The sequence below is a fragment of the Bos javanicus genome, chromosome 8, assembly GCF_032452875.1.
Source record: "Bos javanicus breed banteng chromosome 8, ARS-OSU_banteng_1.0, whole genome shotgun sequence".
NCBI classification, from domain to species: domain Eukaryota; kingdom Metazoa; phylum Chordata; class Mammalia; order Artiodactyla; family Bovidae; genus Bos; species Bos javanicus.
This window is the reverse complement of record NC_083875.1, coordinates 73,353,879-73,376,487: the sequence shown is the minus strand read 5'-3', so window position 1 is coordinate 73,376,487 and position 22,609 is coordinate 73,353,879. Positions and strand designations below refer to the sequence as shown.

The window sequence follows — 22,609 nt, the reverse complement described above, 5'->3', positions numbered from 1 at the left end:
CGAGAAGCCTGAGAATCGCCAACTAGAGAGTAGCCCCCACTTGCTCCAATCAGAGAAAAGCCTGTACAGCAACAAAGACCCAGCACAGCCCAAAACAAGTAAAATATTTTAAAAATACAGGTAGTTTATATTTTTGAAAGGTAATTTTTTTTAACCTATAATACACCCTAAAATTCCCAAAACATCAGTTGAGTCATGGATCACCAGAGCAGAGTGCTCTGAAATTAATTTTTCTAGCAGAGTCCTGCCTCACACCACAAAGGGCTGATAAATTACAGTAAATGGCTCCTGGGTTCCAATGACTAAGGCACTGATTAAAGAGCTGCCCTAAAATAGGTCACCTGTATCAAACTGGTAATGATGGATTTCCCAACTGACTGCAATAGCTCAAGGTGATCCAAGAATTTACTCTTTTCTTATACTGAGAAATATACAAAGTCACACATATTAATGAAAAGTATAAACTAATATTTTTGAAAAGTTCTTGAAATAAATTTGTTTATATATACTTCCTTTCCCTTTTCATTTTAATTTGAAGATGGTCATATTGGAAAAAACTTCATATAAAATTATATAATAGTCACAACAATGAGGGCTTCCCTGGTGGCTCAGATAGTAAAGAATCTGCCTGCAATGCGGGAAACCCAGGTTCAATCCCTGGGTTGGGAAGATCTCCTGGAGAAGGAAATGGCAACCAACTCCAGTATTCTTGTCTGGAGAATTCCCATGGACAGAGAAGCCTGGCAGGCTACCGTCCATGGATTCGCAAAGAATTGGACACGACTGGGCGACAAAGCACAGCACAACGAGGCACAGACAAATGCTGCTTGATTCCACTTACAGAAGATACCTGTAACAGTCAAACTCATGGAGTGAGAAAGTACACTGGTAGAGGCCAGGGACCAGGGGATGGGGGGATGAGGAGTTAGTGTTTAATGGGGGACAGAGTTTCAGTTTAGGAAAGTGAAAAATTCAGCAGATGGATGATGGTGAGATGTAAATGTACTTAGTGCCACTGAACTGTACAGTTAAATATGGTTAAAATAGTATGTTTTATATTATTTGACTTTCACAATAAAAAAATTAAAATTATATAATTGTCACCAATATTGGCATATATAAATCAGAGTTTAGGGCGTTCTGAAAAAAAAAATGAATACTTGGAAAGACACATTAAAATTTGTGCCAGATAGCTAATAGGAAAAAACACACACTGAAATCATTATAGTATTTAAAAAAAAAGTATTGCCTTCTGGGTCCTAATATTGAATTCCATAGAAATACTGGAAATTATTACTGAACCCTCACATGGGCAAACTAGAATTGCTCTCTGGTATTAAGTCCTTACTAGCTGCTGAGAATAATAAGACTAAAAAAGGCTGAAAGAAGAGAAAGAAAGAGAGGACAGAAGAAAAAAGATCTTTGCAACAACAGACTCAGAGCAGTGGGAAACCCAATTTATCAAGAACATTCAAATCACATGTTTCACCCCTAATAGGCAGAGAGAGACAGGAAGAAAACTGACACTGATCAAGCCTCTACCACATGGCAGGTGTTGTAGAATGTTTCTTATAGACAGGACGACTCCATTCCCCACATCGCTCTTGTCAGTTATGTATTTTCCTTACTTTTTCCAAATATGAAACCGGGGCTCAAGAGAAGCTAAGTATCTTGCCCAAGAGCACACAGCAGCCAATGGAAAGCCAGAACTGGGTCACAGCAGTGACTGATTCTGAAGCCCCTCATCTTCCCAGGGCACTGGGTACAAATGTAAATACAGGAACCCACAAGCTGCAAACTTTCAAAGATGTGAACATGCGTTCGCATGTCCAATCACACGAGCTGTTCCTGTGTCTGGTGTGCACTGCCACGTGCGTGCGTCCTCTACAAGTGGCTGTGCTTCGTGTACTTTCCTGTACAGAGTACACTAGTACAGGGTCATCATTTGAAGCCCAGGATGTCTGGAAGCAAGTGTAAGACAGCGGTCATGTAGCGAGTACTACTATACATTCAAGGTCCTGTACTGTAAGATTAAAAACTGTTTATTTTTCCTGTTTGTTTACATGTGTTATTTGTGTGAAAAGTACTATAAACCATTATAGTACTGTATAGCTGATTGTGTTAGTTGGGTACCTTGGCTACCTTTGCTGGATTTAACAAAAAAACTGGATTCACACACATGCTCTTGGAATGGAACTTGTTCGTATGTAGGGGACTTACTGTTAAGAGAATCGGCCCATTTAACCTCTGCTTGTCCTTCCCGTCTGTCTCCTTTTCTTCCCCCTCATTTTCTGTGCTACTCGACAGGGGTGTTACTTCTTATATTTATATTCAAGAAGCATTAGTCCCTCAGTCGTGTCCAACTCTCTGCAACCTCACGGACTGTAGCCCACAAGGCTTCTCTGTCCATGGAATCCTCTAGGTGAGAGTATTGGAATGGGTTGCCATTCCCTTCTCCAGGGGATTTTCCCAACTCAAGGATTCAATCCGGACCTCCTTAATTGCAGGCAGAGTCTTTACTGTCTAAGACACCAGGGGAAAAGTTTTCAGGAAGACTCCCAAATTATTTAGCCACTGAAACCACACCTAACAATTAAAAACCCTCTATTATATATACTGAATGCATTCAGTTCAGTTCAGTTGCTCAGTCGTGTCTGACTCTTTGCGACCCCATGAATCACAGCACTCCAGGCCTCCCTGTCCATCACCAACTCCAGGAGTTCACTGAGACTCATGTCCATCGAGTCAGTGATGTCATCCAGCCATCTCATCCTTTGTCATCCCCTTCTCCTCCTGCCCCCAATCCCTCCCAGCATCAGGGTCTTTTCCAATGAGTCAGCTCTTCACATCAGGTGGCCAAAGTATTGGAGTTTCAGCTTCAACATCAGTCCCTCCAGAGAACACCCAGGACTGATCTCCTTTAGGATGGACTGGTTGGATCTCCTTGCAGTCCAAGTGACTCTCAAGAGTCTTCTCCAACACCACAGTTCAAAAGCATCAATACTTTGGCGCTCAGCTTTCTTTATAATCCAACTCTCACATCCATACATGACTACTGGAAAAACCATAGCCTTGACTAGACAGACCTTTGTTGGCAAAGTAATGTCTCTGCTTTTGAATATGCTATCTAGGTTGGTCATAACTTTCCTTCCAAGGAGTAAGCATCTTTTAATTTAATGGCTGCAATCACCATCTGCAGTGATTTTGGAGGCCAAAAACATAAAGTCTGACACTGTTTCCACTGTTTCCCCATCTATTTCCCATGAAGTGATGGGACCGCATGCCATGATCTTAGTTTTCTGAATGTTGAGCTTTAAGCCAACTTTTTCACTCTCCTCTTTCACTTTCATCAAAAGGCTTTTTAGTTCCTCTTCACTTTCTGCCATAAGGGTGGTGTCGTCTGCATATCTGAGGTTATTGATATTTCTCCTGGCAATCTCGATTCCAGCTTGTGTTTCTTCCAGCCCAGCGTTTCTCATGATGTACTCTGCATATAAGTTAAATAAGCAGGGTGACAATATACAGCCTTAAGGTACTCCTTTTCCTATTTGGAACCAGTCTGTTGTTCCACGTCCAGTTCTAACTGTTACTTCTTGACCTGAATGACTGAATGCATTACCTCCAGTTAAATGGTGCTTCACCCAAACCCTATACAGTGGATTCCCACACAATGAGCATTCCATTCACGCATTTCTAGAGTAACAGATAAGACTCTTACTTGAACTAATTTAATTGTAGAGCCAGGGCCAGCATTTGTCCATGTAACCCATTGCACAACATGTCAGGGCAGGGATTCCTAGAATCTAGTTTCAAATAGAGTGTGGCTCTGTGTTTCCCACGGACGCTGCTTCCTTTCTGGGGCATCCTCAGGTCTAGAGTCCACTAGAAAGCTTTCTACCGTCCAGAGGAGAGAGGGAGTGGGGGGTGGAATTCATAGGTAGTGAATCAAGCAGAAGTCCACCAGGCTGATCTTTTGGTGACTCTACCAGACACTGGCCTGACCCTGGCTGGGCGGCTAATAGTCTCTAGGAGGTGTGAGCTCAGGGAGAAGCTTTCCATTCATTTCATTTGCCCATTCCTAGAGTCGGGAGCATGAATACCTCTCAGAGAAATTGTAAGAAACTAATTCGCCAGCTGCACAATGCCACTGGAGAAGGAGGGAGAGATACACCCAACCTGGTGGCCCTGTGGGGTTCCCAGGATGCAGCCCACCTACCTTCTCATAGTTAGAGAAGCCCCCCATGACAGCTGGGTCCACGATGCCATTGAGCAGCATGGAGAGGGGATGCACAGAGAGGGACCGGTCCCAGGCATGCTGCTGGACACAGTTGCTGATCTTCTCATTGGTGAGCTCCATGGTTTCGATGGCATTCTCCAGAGGACTGATTTCCTCCTGTGGACAGAGCACATGGGAGAAGAGAGACATCGAGCTCCATGGTCACTTCTGGGAAGAAGCCCAAGCCTTCCACTCAACAGGAACACAATTCCCACCAAGCTATGGAGGAGTGATGTTCTGCTTGTTAAGATCACGTTTATTAATAAGGATAGAACACTTACTTGAAATGGTGTTGGTAAGCTGCAAGATAAGCTACTTTGTTTCTCAATATAGTTTAACACTTTTGCATGATTTCATAAATGACAGCTATTTTTATTTATACATTATAAATCCACTGAACACTCAGAATGTATGGAATCAGAGGGCAAGATGAAAACAAATGGCTAAACAGTAAAAACTAGGAGTAAGTAGAATTTTAATTTGTGAGGTATTTAGAAGACACTCATTTTCTTTGCTAAGCTGTTTAAAATCTCAGAAAGTACAAGGATGATTTATATATCGGAGTTATGGTAATGATTATTTCTTGGGGCAAAGTGTCTACGGAAATTTTGAGAAGCAAAATTGGAGCTGTAAGAATGGTTGTTTCTTAGGCAAATCTTTCTTAAGAGATTCTTGAGATGATCAACAACAAGAGGGAGAAATATATGTGACCCAAGACATTTGGGCACAACCAACAATACTCACTGCTAAGAGGTTTCATGCTCCTTTCATGAGAAAAGCTAAGAGATTCTGGGAGTCGCACATTCAGACCTACATTAACTCACCTTAGTATGGGTTCTATTGTTCATAGAAGTCGGAAATAATAAGATGTATTAGAATATTCAAGCTGGATTTTACATGAGAATCAAGTAAGATATAATATGGATTCAGAAAGAGCTCCTTCTGTGGAAATGTCTTCCAAACCAGATTCAAGAAAAATTGCCTTCTTCTTCACTTTACCCATGATCAACCAGCATGACCTCCTACTCCAAACTTGATACAAGCCTCTGTCCAAAATCACATTCACATTTCAAAAATAGTAATTTATCACTAGTGGGATGGAACACCTCAAACTTCAGATTTGTTCAAGACCTATTTCTTAATTGCTTATTTTCTGCAAGCACTGGGCTGAGAACCATTGTTACAAAAGTGATTAAGGTACAATTCGGCTGGAAGAAGCTTTGGACAGAGGAGCCTGGTGGGCTACAGTCCATAGGGTCGCAGAGAATCAGACACGATGGAGCAACTGAGCACATGGCTGGAAGGAGCATGTGATTTTTATAGGGTCAAGGTCAGAATGCAGAGGTCTCAAGACAAGTGAGCATGGGAGGTAACTCTTTAAAATAAGCCCAGGTTCTGACAGGGCATAGAAAAAGGGCATCTAACTCAGGTTGGGAGTTTCAGAGATGGCTTCCTGGAAAAGCTGGTATCTAAACTCAATCTCAATGGGAGTTAGGTTAAGAAGTAGGGAGAGGGCATTCTGGATAGAAAGAATGACCCAATGTCATAGAGGACTGAATGAGCACAGAATAAGCAATTTAGTTCCAGGCACAGAAGACCAAGTAGAAGAGGCTTTTAGTCCCAAAGACCCTGTCTACATGTGCTAGGAGCATGGGCTTTCTAGTCCAGGCACTGGGGAGCCATGGCAAGGTTTTGAGCATGAGAATGATACAGCTGGATTTTCACTATGGAATTCACATTCTGAGGCAGAGAGGGAAAGACCTAAGAAGCCACCAGGCAGGGTGGGGCCAATCAGGAGCCTTTTTCAACATCATCAGCCAGAGATGAATGAGAGTAGAAACAGCGCACCATAGTAGGACTGGGGGAAGAAAAAACCAAAACAGACTTAATAAATATTAGAAAGCTAAAAATGACGAGCTTTGGGGAGTGCTGAAGATGGATGTGAGAGTTGGACTATAAAGAAAGCTGAGCGCCGAAGAATTGATGCTTTTGAACTGTGGTGTAGGAGAAGACTCTTGAGAGTCTCTTGGACTGCAAGGAGATCCAACCAGTCCATCCTAAAGGAGATCAGTCCTGGGTGTTCACTGGAAGGACTGATGTTGAAGCTGAAACTCCAATACTTTGGCCACCTGATGTGAAGAGCTGACTCATTGGAAAAGACCCTGATGCTGGGAAAGATTGAGGGCAGGAAGAAACGGGACGACAGAGGATGAGATGGTTGGATGGCATCACTGAACTGATGGACATGAGTTTGGGTAAACTCCAGGGGCTGGTGATGGACAGGGAGGCCTGGCGTGCTGCAGTTCATGGGGTTGCAAAGAGTTGGACACGACTGAACGACTGAACTGAACTGAAGATGGAAAAGTCGAGGATGAGTGATGATGTGATGAGTTGAAAAATAAAAGGAGAGGAAGTATTCTTGGAGGAAAGAATGTAACTGATAGGAAACTCTAAGGAGGAATTTCAAAAATGTTTCTGGGTGCTGGCAGGATCCTTGGGGAGACAAGAGCCATTTGGTCTTATAAAAGAGCCATTCACTGGCAGTAACCTTTAGGATTGGTGTTGTAACATCAGTTTTATAAAGGAGTTCTATTAGACAAGCATGTCTTTTATTTCTCTTTTGGAAAATGAAGTTGGCTGGAGGAGCTAGTGAGTACCAGAGGGGGGGATTTAACAAAGGCTCTTATTTTATTTGGAGACAGAAATATTCTGAGTTCCACTTTCAGATGACTTACTATTGAGATCTGTTTGACTTCAAACCACTTGAGGATCCCAGGGAAGGTATAGGCAGTCGTATATGTGGTCCTTTCAATCCACATGGTCTGGTGGAAGGAAGGAAAGTGGGAAATGTTGGTTAGTTCCCAAGAAAAACAGCAAAAGTCTCAGGTTTAGTTGAGATTCTATTGGATTTATTTTTAAAATTTTTAAACATTTTTTCATTTTATATTAACAAATTTTATTTAATATTTTATATTATTTTACTTTGTATTTACTTTATATTTAAGGAATTTTTTATTTTATATCGAAACTAACACAATGTTGTTTTCGTTTCAGGTGTACAGCAAAGTGACTCAGCTATACAAATACATGTATCTATTCTCTTTCAAACTCTTTTCCCATTTAGGTTATTACAGAACTGTGAACAGAGCTCCCTGTGCTAGACAGTAGGTTCTTGTCGACTCTCTAGAGATTCTATTTTAAATGCCTCCTTAGTGAATTAGCCCAAATTTTCTACTAAACTTTAAAGATTCTGTACGTTTAAAGCAGAAAGGAATTCTCTGTTAGGTCCCCCTCACTCTTTTTGATGGGAAATTTGAGGTCCAGAGAGGTGTGACATGCTCAAACCAAGTTCATGGTGGCAGCAGGCTCAGGAGTGGAGCCCAGTTCCTGGATCCCTAGTCTAGCGCTTTCCACTGAGAGGACAGCCTGCTGATGAGGTAATAAGTACATGGACCCGCTACACCAGGGCTGCCATCATTTCTGCTGTAGGTGCTGGTTGGGTGGATAGCCTCCATTCTGGATGTCAATTTCATCTTGTTTTAGAGGTCCAAGTGGTGAACTCACAGCAAACTCATTGTCAGGATCCTTTTCTCCTTTCCGGAATGGCCGAGAGTACCTGAACTGCTGTACTTCGTTGGCTCTGTAGTAGCTGGGGAAAGACACAGTCACAATGCTGTGGCTTCTTTCTTACAATAAGCACTCCTCCATCAAAACCTGGGATGCATTTCACATGGACTGAGTCTTATCCGTTAAATTTTCTGAACACTGATATAGTCTCCATGATGAAGGCTGGAGGTGGTACAGAACTTGATTTTATTGCACATCTTAATTACTGATGCACCTATCTCCCAGTTCACAATGTTAAAAGGCATATGGGGCTTCCCTGGTGGTTCAGTGGTAAAGAATCCACCTACGAATGCAGGAGACACAGGTTCCATCCCTGATCTAGGAAGATCCCACATGCTGTGTGGAGCAACCAAGCCCATGCGAAACAACTACTGAGCCAGCACTCCAACAACCAGGAATTACACCTACTGAAAGCTGTGGGCCCTAGAGCCCATGCTCCGCAACAAGAGAAGCCACCGCAACGAGAAGCCCGAACACGGCAACTAGAGAGTAGCCCTCACTCACCAGAACTAGAGAAAACCCCTCAGAGCAAAGAAGACCCAGTACAGCCAGAAATAAAATAATAAAACTTTTTACAAGACTTAAAGTAATAAAAAAACTGTTAAATAAAAGGCAAAAGAACTTATGGCAGTGTTTGTGATCTCATTTGTATTACAGTTTCATCAGGCCAACTAGCATTTTAGCTTCTTAAGAAAACAGATGAGGCCTTCAGTCATGGGGGAACTCACCAAGCAAGGTGAGGTCAGCCATTACTTACCAGTGAATCCTTCTGGGTGGAAAAATGAACTAGGGGATCTGAACTCAAGAGCAAACTTCCTAATTTCCTACCCTCTGCTAGAAGAAATAAAAATAAACCCCCGAAATTCTACGAGTTACCAAGCTCTTACCTTATACTGAACATGGAATAGATATTTGCTGTGGTCTGAACATTTGGGTCCCCTGCTCACCCCTATGTTGAAATCTTAATGTCCAATGTGATGGTGTTAGAAGATGGGCCTTTGGGTGGTGATTAGCTCATGATGGTGGAGCCCTTGTGAATGGGGTTAGTGACGATATTAAAAAAGAAGAAACACAGAGCTTCCTCACCCCTCACTCCAGCAGGAAAGACACACTGAGAAAATGAACCATATATGAAGCAGGAAGTAGGCCCTTACCAGATACCAAAACTGTGAGGAATAGATTTCTGTGGTTTATAAGCCTCCTCAGTCTATGGTCTTCTGTTACGGTACAGCAAATGGATGAAGACAAGAGAAGGTCTTTCAAACGGTAATGAATTTAAGGATTTGGTTTTGATAGACTTCTACATAAAGTGTGTGTGAGAGACACATGGTTTAAAATACCAAACAAAAAAACCCCACTTACTTTAAGATCTGCTCCGGAACTGGTTTATCCTTGTAGTTGGGTGGAAGGTTCATCACTGGCTTGACAGTGAAGCACTGCATGTCTGAGGAGCTCGTTAAGGAAGAAAGAGCCAGGAAGCTGTCACTGCAAAAAGAACTGCCTTTTCCTCTTGCTTTACCAATGGAAACACTACCCACACCAACCACTCCTTTGAAGCAAAGGCCAGGACCACACTGAAAATGAGGTTCCATTAGGTATTACCGCAATGCCTTAGTAAGTCATAATCCTAGAACACTTTTTTATCAGACACATGTCAAACAACCTTGCCAGAGGAAAACAGACATTAATGCAATTTCAGGAAAACAGGTGATTAGAAATTATTTTAACTTTGTTTTGGACAAGCATCCATCTGAAATATTCAGACTCCAGAGCCCAGGCAATACGAATTTCTTGTATCTTTGGATACCTTAGATTTGAACCTTAGACTTGAACTTTTCTGCCTTTGCCAACAAAGTTTCCAAACCTATAGTTTTGAAACTGGCACTGGGTCTGGACCTAATATTGTTGTTGTTGTTAAGTTGCTCAGTTGTGTCCAACTCTTTTCAACCCCATGGACTGCAATCTTCCAGGCTCCTCTGTCCACGGGACTCTCCAGACAAGAATATTGGAGTGGGTTGCCATTTCTTCCTCCAGGGGATCTTCCCAAGACAGTATCGAACCCATGTTTCTTGCATTGGCAGGCGGGTTCTTTATCACTGAACCACCAGGGAAGCCCCAGACCTGACACTGACTCCCCATATTTCTCAACATGAAGGCTGCCTTCCACTGACACCAAAAATCACCTGGAGATTTACTCAAAATGTAGAATTAGAATTCACAGCTGGTGAATCAGAATCTCTCCATGGTGATTCTTAAATATAACACAATTGGAGAACCACTGGGCTATACTTTACAATGTTACAGCTTACAAAGCATTTTCACATAAATGATCTTTTTATCTTGATCTTCACAGAAATGCTATTCAATATTTGCGAAAAAATAGAGTTCAGTTCAGCCGCTCAGTCATGTCCAACTCTTTGTGACCCCATGGACCTCAGCACGCCAGGCTTCCCAATCCATCACCAACTCCCAGAGCTTGCTCAAACTCATGTCCATCAAGTCGGTGATGCCATCCAACCATCTCATCTTCTATCATCCCCTTCCTTCTCCTCCTGTATCGTCCCCTTCTCCTCCTACCTTCAATCTTTCCCAGCATCAGGGTCTTTTCCAAGGAGTCAGTTCTTCACATCAGGAGGCCAAAGTATTGGGAGTTTCAGCTTCAATGAATATTCCAATGAATATTCAGCACTGATTTCCTTTAGGATGGACTGGTTAGATCCCCTTGCAGTCCAAGGGACTCGCAAGAGTCTTCTCCAACACCACAGTTCAAAAGCATTAATTCTTTGGCACTCAGCTTTCTTTATAGTCCAACTTTCACATCCATCTAAGACTACTGGAAAAACCATAGCTCTGTCTAGACAGACCTTTGTTGGCCAAGAAATGTCTCTGCTTTTTAATATGCTGTCTTGGCTGGTCATAGCTTTTCTTTCAAGGAGCAAGTGTCTTTTAATTTAATGGCTGCAGTCACCATCTGCAGTGATTTTGGAGCCCCCCAAAATAAAAGTCTGTCACTGTTTCCACTGTTTCCCCATCTATTTGCCATGAAGTGATGGGACTCAAGCCAGCTTTTTCATTGTCCTCTTTCACTTTCATCAAGAGGCTTTTTAGTTCTTCTTCACTTTCTGCCATAAGTGTGGTGTCATCTGCACATCTGAGGTTATTGATATTTCTCCCAGCAAACTTGAATCCAGCCTGTACTCATCCAGCCTAGCATTTCTCATGATGTTCTCTGCATATAAGTTAAATAAGCAGGGGGACAATATACAGCCTTGACGTACTCCTTTCCCAATTTGGAACCAGTCCGTTGTTCCACGTCTGGTTCTAACTGTTGTTTCTTGACCTGCATACAGATTTCTCAGGAAGCAGGTCAGATGGTCTGGACCTAGGAAAATTCTTAAAGAAAATTCTTTAAAAAGCCAGAGTTACCCCTTTGGAAAACCAAGGCCTGGAGAAGTTAAGCAACTGGTTAAAATCAAATGGCTATGCAGATATGACTTTGGCATGAGCTCCAGGACTCGTGTTTCTACATCAAATCCATAAAGACCTCTTTTCATTGCCACACCAAGGAGGCATCTCAACTGTTTTCTGAACCCCCAAACTGAAACCTTTCTTTCCCAAGCATCTACTAAGTGTTAATAGGCCATACACTTCCCTTTGAAAGACATGTCAGTCAACTGCTCTATCGCTATTACTGACCATCTTTCTATAGCAACTGACCACTCTATACCTATAATAATTAATATGTACTGAAATTTTATTATGTGCCAGGGACTCTTCTCAGTATTTTACAGACAATCTTTACAAGAACTCCAAGGGGAAGAGTGATCATCACCCCCATTTTCTTGATAAGAAAACAGGCACAGAGAAACTGAGCTGCCCAAAGTGACATAGGAAGGGACAGCGCTGGGACTCGAACCTGGGCAGTTTGCTCCAGAGCGCTTTTTCTTATTTATCTACCATTCCCCACCTGCTCTGGCTTACCGACCTCTTTTAGAATACAGTAAGTCCTCTAAATATGAACCTTCGAGTTGTGAACTTTCAAAGATGTGAATGTGCATGCCATGCCATCAACATCAGGCCTGAGTGAAACTGCAGCTTGCCCTCCTCTCCTATTGCTGATGATCTCATCTCTACCATCTCCCTCCTCCAATCAGTAACTCTTCTTGCCTATTCACTCGACACCAGTCCCTGTATGCCAGCTGTGGTACTGGACTATGTACTTTTCAAGGTACTGTACTGTAAGATTAAAAGCGTTTTACTTTTTGTGTTTGTCTTTTATGTATTATTTGTATGAAAAGTATTATAAACCTATGACAATACAGTACTGTATGGCCAATTATGTTACTTGGGTACCTAGGCTAACGTTTTGGACTTATGAACAAATTGGACTTGCAAATGTACTCTTGGAATGGAACTTGTTCATACGTGGGAGACTTCCTTTACTGTTCAATTCCATAACATCTCTAATTTTTAAAATGCATGCAACTGGTTTTTCAGTAAGCATTATACATTACCAAAAGAGAGCTATGTGTCTTTATACAGGTTCCAGAATTCAGAACAGGAAGTCTACATTCTCCCCGGGCTCTGCCTGTGACTGTAACACACGTCCTTCCATACTCAAGATTTGCTTCTCATCTCCCTCTTTCAGTTACATCATAGCCCTGAGCTAAGGACATTAGGTTCCCGAAGCTTTTATGCAGACGGGACACTGAGTCAGGATGGTTAAATGAGTCTGAGGACAGGACCTACCTGCATGCAGGCACAGGACTGAACCCCCACCTTCTGTGGCTGGGCTGGGGCTGTAGCAGGTTCTAGAGCCCCGGGCCAGGACTTCCCTGGTGGTTCAGTGGCTAAGACTCCACACTCCCAATGCAGGGGGACTGGGTTTGATACCTGCTCGGGGAACTAGATCCCACGTGCTACAAAGAGTTTGCATGCCACCAGCTAAAGATCCCATGTACTGCAACCAAGACCTGACAGAGCCAAATAAATTAGTAAATAATAAACGTTAAAAAAAAAAAAAAAAAAAAAAGAGCCCCTAAGCTGTGGTGCGAGACAAGGATACACTGCTTGGGGGAAGACTTGATATCATCTCCTGGGGGGGTGGTGCTGCTCATCTTCTCCGCGTTGGGAAACTGGGTCAGCAGCCGCAGGCTGAAGTCTTCTCGCCTCTCGTACTCCTTCCCCCGGTAGATGAAGATCTTGTTCTGCAGGTCAGGACACGCAGGGAGAAGCATTAAATATGAACAGTGAAGGGCAATTGGGGATTCAAGTCTCAAGGAAGTCACCGTCCTCCCCAGGCTAAGTGCAGGCTCTCCCTCGCCACCACGTTCCCACTGAACACTTACTACGTGCTCACAGCAACCGTCATATCTGAAAGAGCTCACAGTTTATTTGGGGAGTTAAGTCAAAATGCTTCTCAAGAGGGTGCCCTAGGATGATAACTCTTGTGCAAGGTCTACACCGATCCATAAGGAGATAAGGAGTTTGCACCCTATCGGAAATTCATGAGGTCACTGGGCATGCTGCTTAGGTTAGCTGGTATTTCTCACGGCAAGAAAATGAAAGAATGAAGGGCATTCATATACACTGAGGTGCAAGCTCCTTTCTCATTCCTTAACTTACTGGATCTTACTTTCTCATCATGATCCAGTAAGTTAGGGAATCAGGACGTAAGCGACCCTGCCTCAGAGAACTCAAAAGTACAAACAAGATCAATCAACAGGTTAGGTGGGAACAGAGAACAGGATTAATTGACAGCCAGTCCCAAGCCAATCCTGGAGATGGCTGTGGATGACAACATCAAGGTCTCATAGACAAGAACTGCTCTCAATACTACTCTTTCCACTCCAAACTGCAGCTTTTTTTCCCTTTAATAAAATTAACAAAATTGGATGTTTTGGAAAAGAAATTTTTGCAAGGTCCCAGACACAGAAGAAATTTGCCTCACAGTTCCTGCAAGTTCAACTGTCACTGTTTTGATGGTTCCTGCTCCTCTCATTGTCACAAACATGAATACTTAGCTTAGTATTTAAAGCATACATGTATTGTGGTGTATTGTGTGTTCAGTCACTCTGTCGTGTCTGACTCTTTGCAACCCTGTGGACTGTAGCCCATCAGGTTCTGCTGTGTATGGAATACGCCAGGCAATAATACTGGAGTAGGTTGCCATTTCCTCCTGCAGGGGATATTCCCGACCCAGGGATTGAACCCATACCTCCTGCGCATCCTGCAATACAGTTAGATTCTTCACCGCTGAGCCACTGGGTAAGCCCCACACGTGATCCATTTTTAACTAAAATCTGGGCCCATACTGTCCTATAAAATGTTTCTTAAAAATCACTAGTCCAGATGAATGGACAAAGAAGACGTGGTACATATATACAATGGAACATTACTCAGCCATAAAAACAAATAAAATTGGGTCATCTGTAGAGAAGTGGATGGACCTAGAGACTGTCATACAGAGTGAAGTAAGTCAGAAACAGAGAAACAAATACTGTATATTAATACATAGATGTGGAATATATGGTACAGATGAACCTATTTGCTGAGCAGAAATACAGACACTGGCATAGAGAACAAATATATGAACATCAAAGGGGGAAGGGGAAGTAGGATGGACTGGAAGATTGTGACTGACATATACATATCTGGACTGACATACTGACATAAGATAGATAACTAATAATGACCTACCGTATAGCACAGGGAACTCTACTCAATACTCTGTAATGATATATATGGGAACAGAAACTTAAAAAGAGGGGATATATTTATACATATCGCTGATTCACTTTGCTGTACAGCAGAAACTAATGCAACATTGTAAGGCAACTGTATTTCAATAAAAAAATAAATCAGAAGAAAAAATTTTAAAAATCACTTGTACAGCCATACACTAAACATGTATTGAGCAAATTAGATCTGCTAAATGCTGGGGGTAAAATGGTGACCCTGCTCTGGTGGAAAGAAACAGAGAATGAGTAAGTTAATAAAATAATTTTGGTAATTTAAGTATCTTGAAGGCAATACACCTCTAGGCCCAACACAGAGGGCCATGAAAACTGCCCAGTCTTTTGGAATTGATGATTAAATGTTTCCAAGCTGGGAGAGATTTATGAGACTGATGTTGCATTATGTGATTTCATCCTTCAGGCAGAACTATGGTGAGCTAGGGATTGGAGTATAAGAAAACACTAAGGGTATGACAACTGTGGAGAAAACCAGACAAGCAGAAGCTCAGCACAAGGGTGCTCAACCTGAAGGAGAGGGCTTCAAGGCACACTTGGGACTTGACTGGGTAGAGATGGAAGGATAGGGTTAGATGAGAGAAGGAGAGGGGAGGACAACCAGGCAAAAAGTACTGAGAGCAGGCAGAAGAAATGTTCTCGAGACTTCCTGGTGATTCAACGCTTAAGAATCCGCCTGCTGAGGCAGGGGACATGGGTTCAAGACCTGGTCCGGGAAGATCCCACATGCCGCGGAGCAACTAGGCCTGTGCATCACAACTACTGAGCTGGTGCTCCACAGTAAGCAAAGTCGCTGCAAAGAAGCCCACGCGCCGCAAGGAAGAGTAGCCCCTGCCCACTGCAGCTAGAGAAAGCTTGAGAGCAGCAACCGAGATCCAACACAGCTAAAAATGAACTATTTTTTTAAAAAAGAAGGGCGTTTGGATGTGTTAGAATATGAAAGGCTTTGAAAGACAGGTCAGTAGTCCAAAGGCTGGGAATTTGCTGGAGGTTCTGGTAGGAAGGCTCAATGTGATGAAGGAAGAAGCGCCATCAGCCTAACGTGTCCAGCTGTAGGGAACTGCGGCAGGAGTCCGTGCGAGAAAGAGAAGCTGAGGGATCTCGTGTTGGAGCCTGTGGTATTTGGTAAAAAGCAAAGAGATGGGGGAGTGCGTGAGAGTTCTCAGATGACAGCCTCAGGGAAGGAAGAGTGGCACCAGTGACAGAAACAGATGAGAAGGAGGCCTGCTGGGGGCCAGGGGAGAGGACGGGAAATTCACATATTCTGAGTTTGGGGAAATACTCCGTAACACAGAAGAGCATTCAGGTTACATCATTCACGTGGATTCTCTATTTTTCAGTACACATCAACAACACACAACATCTACAAACTCCTATACAGTTTATAAGAACTCCCATCTAACAGTCATTTCATTCTCAAATCAGCCCTGCAATGTGGACCTTATTTTTGTAACGTCCAGGTCAGAAAACCAAGACTTGATGGTTATATGATTTGGTCAAAATCACAGGTACTCAGAAGATGATTCAGACTCACTTTTTCAACTTGAAAGTCTAGACTTATTTTCACTGAATCACTGCTGCCACTAACTTTATAACCATTATTCCATGTGAACTAATAATCATATGTAATAAGTGTACCAGCTATCAATATCTTATCATGTGTTAGTCACTTAGTTGTGTCCAACTCTTTATGACCTCCATGGATCGTAGCCTACCAGGCACCACTGTCCATGGAATTCTCCAGGCAAGAATACTGGAGTGGTAAGCCATTTCCTTCTCCAGGGGATCTTCCTGACCCAGGGATCACATGCTGTCTCCCACATTGCAGGCCAATTCTTTACCAGCTGAGCCACCAGGGAAGCACCAATAATACTGGAGTGGGTTGCCACTGAACTGGGTAGCCATTCCCTTCTCCAGAGCATCAAGAACGACAGCAAATTTAAGAACAGAACCTACTGCCAGGCTCCATTCCAGATCCCCTACTCTTGTTTCTCTCACTTCAGCCACTCAGTCGTGTCCAACTCTTTGCAACCCCAAGGACTGCAGCACGCTTGGCTTCCCTGTCTATCACCAACTCCCAGAGTTTGCTCACACTCATGTCCAATAAGTTGGTGATGCCATCCAACCATCTCATCCTCTGTTGTCCCCTTTTCCTCCTGCCCTCAATCTTCCCCACCATCAGGGTCTTTTCCAGTGAGTCAGTTCTTTGCATCAGGTGGCCAAAGTATTGGAATTTCAGCTTAAACATCAGTCCTTCCAATGAATATTCAGGACTGATTTCTTTTAGGATGGACTGGTTGGCTCTCCTTGAAGTCCAAGGGGCTCTCAAGAGTATTCTCCAACACCACAGTTCAAAAGCAGAAATTCTTTGGTGCTCAGCTTTCTTTATAGTCCAACTCTCACATCCATCCGTGACAAATGGAAAAACCATACCTCTGACTAGACGGACCTCCGTCGGCAAAGTAATGTCTCTGCTTTTTAATACACTGTCTTGGCTGGTCATAGCTTTTCTTCTAAGAAGCAAGTGTCTTTTACTTTCATGGCTGCAGTCACCATCTACAGTGATTTTGGAGGCCAAAAAAATAAAGTTTTTCATTGTTTCCATTGTTTCCCCATCTATTTGCCAAAAGTGATGGGACTGAATGCCATGATCTTAGTTTTCTGCATGTTGAGTTTTAAGCCAGCTTTTTCACTCTACTCTTAACACTTTCATCAAGAGGCTCTTTAGTTCCTCTTCACATTCTGCCATAAGGGTGGTGTCAACTGCATACCTGAGGTTACTGATATTTCTTCCAGCAACCTTGATTCCAGCTTGTGCTTCATCCAACCTGGCATTTTTCATGATGTAATTTGCACATAAGTTAAATAAGCAGGGTGACAATATACAGCCTTGACATACTCCTTTCCCAATTTGGAACCAGTCTGTTGTTCCATGTACGGTTCTAACTGTTGCTTCTTGACCTGCATACAGATTTCTCAAGAGGCAGGTCAGGTGGTCTGGTATTCCCATCTCTTTCAGAATTTTCTGCAGTTTATTGTGATTTACACAGTCAAAGGTGTTGGCATAATCAATAAAGCAGAAGTGGATGTTTTATCTGGAACTCTGCTTTTTTGATGATCCAATGGTTGTTGGCAATTTGATCTCTGGTTCCTGTGCCTTTTCTAAAACCAGCTTGAACATCAGGAAGTTCACGGTTCACATACTGAATCAAACCTGGCTTGGAGAATTTTGAGAATTACTTTGCTAGTGTGTCAGATGAATGCAACTGTGTGGCAATTTGAGCATTCTTTGGCATTGCCTTTCTTTGGGATTGGAATGAAAACTGACCTTTTCTAGTCCTGTGGCCACTGCTGACTTTTCCAAATTTGGTGGCATATTGAATGCAGCACTTTCACAGCATCATCCTTTAGGATGTGAAAGCGCTCAACTGGAATTTCATCACCTTCACTAGCTTTGTTTGTAGTGATGCTTCCTAAAGCCCACTTGACTTTGCATTCCAGGATGCCTGGCTCTAGGTGAGTGATCACACCATCATGGTTATCTGGGTCATGACGATCTTTTTTGTATAGTTCTTCTGTATATTCTTGCCACCTCTTCTTAGTAACTTCTGCTTCTGTTAGGTCCATACCATTTCTGTCCTTTATTGTGCCCATCTTTGCATGAAATGTTCCCTTGGTATCTCTAATTTTCTTGAAGAGATCTCCAGTCTTTCCCATTCTATTGTTTTCCTCTCTTTCTTTGCATTGATCACTGAGGAAGGCTTTCTTATCTCTCCTTGCTCTTCTTTGGAACTCTGCATTCAAATGGGTTTATCCTTTTCTTCTTTGCCTTTATCTTCTCTTCTTTTCTCAGCTATTTGTAAGGCCTTCTCAGACAACCATTTTGCCTTTTTGCATTTCTTTTTCTTGGGGATGGTCTTGATCACTGCCTCCTGTACAATGTCAAGAACCTCTGTCCATAGCTCTTCAGGCACTCTATCAGATCTAATTCCTTGAATCTATTTGTCACTTCCACTGTATAATCGTAACAGATTTGATTGAGGTCATACCTGAATGGTCTAGTGGTTTTCCCAACTTTCTTCAATTTAGGTATGAATCTGGCAATAAGGAGTTTATGATCTGAGCCATAGTTAGCTCCCAGTCTTGTTTTTCCTGACTGTATAGAGCTTCTCCATCTTTGGCTACAAAGAATATAATCAATCTGATTTCAGTGTTGACCATCTGGCAATGTCCATGTGTACAGTCTTCTCTTGTGTTGTAAGAGGGTGTTTGCTACAACCAGTGCTTTCTCTTTGCAAAACTCTGTTAGCCTTTGCCTTGCTTCATTCTGTACTCCAAGGCCAAATTTGCCTGTTACTTCACGTATCTCTTGACCCCCTAGTCTGCCTTATACACAACCAGTGTTAACGACATGTAAATAACCCACCATCTTTTATATCCAGCCTGGAGCGTTCCTTTGCGTTCCAGATCCACATTATCAAATTGTCCACTCAAATGTTTTTGGATGTTTCAAATCCACATCACATGGAGTATGTCCAAAATCAAACTTTTATAATCTGAAATGATGCCGAAAACCCCTCTGCAAAGCGGTACCCACAGCTCTCTGACCCTGTTCTCTACCTGCCCTGTGTTCTTCAGGTGCTTCTCCAGCCTCATGGCTTATGAACCTGCTGTTCTCACTGTCTGGCCCCCTCATGAGAGCTACCTGGCTTATTCCCTTACTTCTTTCAGGGTTTTACTCCAAAGTCACTTTCGTACTGAAGACTTTCCTATTCACTCTGTTTAAAATTACAACTCTAGGGACTTCCCTGGTGGTCCAGTGGCTAAGACTCTGTGCTCCCAATGTGAGGAGTCCAGGTTCCATCCCTGGTCAGTGAACTAGGTTCCATCTGCTGCAGCTAAAGAATCTGCATGCTGCAACTAAGACCCAGCACAGACAAACAATAATTTTTTTAAAAAAGACTGCAACTCAACCCCCATCACCAGGCTCTCTATTCACTTCCCCTGACATAGCTTCTCTACAATACTTGCTGAGTATCTACCCTGTAGGAGGCATTGTTCTAGCCCATCTGACATACTCAATATTTTACTTACCCACCTTAGTATTTTTTTATTTACTTGTCCCTCAAGAATATAAGCTCTACAATTTCAGGGAGTTGGGTTTGTTTTGGACTCTGCCCCCAGGCCTGTGGGCTTCCCTTGTGGCTCAGACAGTAAAGTATCCACCTGCAATGCAGGAGACCTGGGTTCCACCCCTGGGTTGGGAAGATCCCCTAGAGAAGCGAATAGCAACCCACTCCAGTGTTCTTGCATGCAGAATTCCATGGACAGAGGAGCCTGGCGGGCTACAGTCCCCGGGGCTGCAATGAGTCTGACACCACTGAGCACGCATGCCCAGGCCTGTGTTACAGCAAGCACCACAGTGAGAGATCAGTAAACACTTATTCAATGAGTGGATTCACTCTCCTCCATAACTGTCCTTTCCCAGCATTGCTATCTGAGTGGACGGCTGCACTGCCCCACCAATTATGCAGACCAGAGAGCAAGGAATCGTTCTTACCATGTCCGTCTTTTTCTCACCCTCATCCCATCAGTCATCAAATACTGTTACTTCGTCTCCATCACACTCATCTTTCCACTTCTCACTAAGCCATTTCCCAAGGCTGGCTGGCATCTCTTCCCTGAGTATCTGCCATGGTCTCTATGCACGTCCCATCCATTCTCCATACCAAAGCCAGATGACCTCACCAACACAAAAAATGGGCACTGGCTCCCCACTGCTCTCAGGATGCTGACAAAACAGGATGTGGAACCCCAAAGCCGGACACGCTCTTCCCCTGCTTCCTGTCTCATCTCCCTGCCCACTTCTGAATCCCTCTCTTCCCACAGCACTGGTCTGTCACTTGTAGTGCCTGCCACACTCTTGCCTGCTCTTCCCTCTGCCTGGAATACTTTTTCCCTTTACCTCCTGCCCCTTTCCCCTTTTCCTCCCTTACCTTTACCTTACCTCCATCCCCTTTACCTCCTTAACTTCCAGTTCATCTTTCAAATCACAGGTGAAGCAGAAGTTTTCTAGGAAGTCTTTCCTGACTCTTAAAAAAATCTAGGTATAACTGACACAGTAAAATCTACCCCCTTAGTGCAGAATTCTGCCAGTTGTGACAGACATAACCACAACTACAGTTAGGATACAGAACAGTTTCATCACCATCAAAAATTTCCCTATGTTTCTCTGTAGGTCAAACTCCCCTCTGGCTCCAATTACTCAATAACCACTGATCTGTTTTCTACCCCTAGAGAAAGTACTGACTTGGTCAGAATGCCATATAAATAAAATCATAGAATACGTAGGCTTTAAGGTCAAACTGCTTTTACTCAGCACAATGCATCTGAGATTCATCCCCGTGTTGTGTGTATCAGGAGCTTATTCCTTTTCTTTCTTGAGCGGTATTCTACCGCATGACTATCCCACACTTTGTTGATCCCTTCAGCAGCAGCTCAGGGACTTCTGGGCTGTAGCTAATCTTTAGTGATTATGAGTAATGGTGCTATAAACAATCATGTACCATTTTCACGTCAACGTAGCTTTTTACTTGACTTGTGTATATACTACTTAACCAGCCCGCCTAGTACAGAATACCTGTCTTGGTCAGTTTGAATTTTATATTCATTTATGTGGTTATTTAATTAACAACTCAGCCATTAGGGTGTAAAACCCATGAGACCAAGGACCACATCAGATTATAATCAGCACTGTATCTCTAATGTCTGGCACACCGTGGTGGTGTTTAGTCACTAAGTCAAGCCTGACTTATTCGCCACCCCGTGGACTGCAGCCTGTCAGGCTTCTCTGTCCATGGGATTTTTCAGGCAAAAATACTGGAGTGGCACACAGTAGGCTCTTGCCACACAGCCATTGAATGAATGAACTATTTCCTTATTAGACACTGTAAGGAATGTATTTTCCTTTCCACTTTTTCTTTGCCTTTTTAAATTAGGGGAAGGAAGATGGCCAATATATATGCACAACATAGCTCAGCACTAAAAGAGGCTTCTTTTCTGTGGGAGAAAATAAGCAGCTTTTTTTTTAGGTTTGTTTTTTGAGATTGTAAAATCAGTATCGCATGATAAAAAGTTTCTGAGAAGGAAGATAAACAGGGTCCTTCTCACTATTACAACAAAACTGGTTTAATTTTTGTGCAACTTTTGCAGTCTTGTCCTGGGGAGTATTTGTTTTCAAACTAGCCCTGGCTGGAAATCAAATAAACAATGAGACACATCAATCCACACCTTCCCCCAGCCTGACCCGCAGCAGCAGACCAGCAGAGAAGATGGTTCTGTTTTTCCTTTTTTCACTCCACCTGGGAAAAGTCATTTTGCAAAAGAGCTGCCAGAATACCAAAGGCGGCCAGGGGTGAAGAGACCAGCCGCTCAGGAAGTGGTTTTCCTCCCTGACCACCCACAGTGAGAACACAGGGCTCCAGCTGCTAACACACTAGACTCATCTGGAAAAGAGATGAAGACATTCCCTCCTCCAACTGCATGGCTCAATGGCCAGGGAGACCACCCTCGCGCTTCTTACCCGCAGGAAAGAAGGGAAGCCCTGTCCGTAGTAGCCAACAGCAAAGTACTCGGGCTGAGGCCTCATGGCCTTAATGATGTTCTCATAAAACGAGGCTCTTTTTTTCTGGAAGACAAAACAAGACATTTCATGGGGAGGTTACAAGGGCATCATCAGAGGAAAACAAAAAAGTTCAGGCTCTGTGCTTTGTTGTTTCCTATGTAACACAGAGAAATGAAAGGTTTTTGGAAAACATCTTGTGAGCCAAACACAACAGAAGGATAATTCTGTTGGATCAGGGGTTTTGGGTCTGTGTCTATGAATGGGCCTAAGAGGGCCTGGGAATCCCTGTGCTGCATGCTCAGTCATATCCGACTCTTTGCGACTCCATGG

At 43.1% G+C, this 22,609-nt stretch overlaps 1 protein-coding gene and 1 long non-coding RNA gene across 4 annotated transcripts in view; one reads left to right on the top strand and one right to left on the bottom strand.

Annotated features, from left to right (window-relative positions):
• The window catches only part of DOCK5 (dedicator of cytokinesis 5), a 283,905-nt gene that overhangs the window by 15,994 nt on the left and 245,302 nt on the right, over positions 1-22,609 (bottom strand). For all 3 annotated transcript variants that reach the window (XM_061425870.1, XM_061425871.1, XM_061425872.1), the window contains 6 exons: positions 22,238-22,342; positions 12,969-13,110; positions 9,266-9,347; positions 7,841-7,925; positions 7,012-7,098; positions 4,217-4,393 (listed from right to left, as the gene is read on the bottom strand). In XM_061425870.1, the coding sequence (XP_061281854.1) occupies positions 4,217-4,393; positions 7,012-7,098; positions 7,841-7,925; positions 9,266-9,347; positions 12,969-13,110; positions 22,238-22,342 (678 nt within the window). The remainder of the gene's footprint in view (positions 1-4,216; positions 4,394-7,011; positions 7,099-7,840; positions 7,926-9,265; positions 9,348-12,968; positions 13,111-22,237; positions 22,343-22,609) is intronic.
• The window catches only part of LOC133252890 (uncharacterized), a 38,135-nt gene that overhangs the window by 11,580 nt on the left and 3,946 nt on the right, over positions 1-22,609 (top strand). The gene's annotated exons all lie outside the window — the stretch shown is intronic.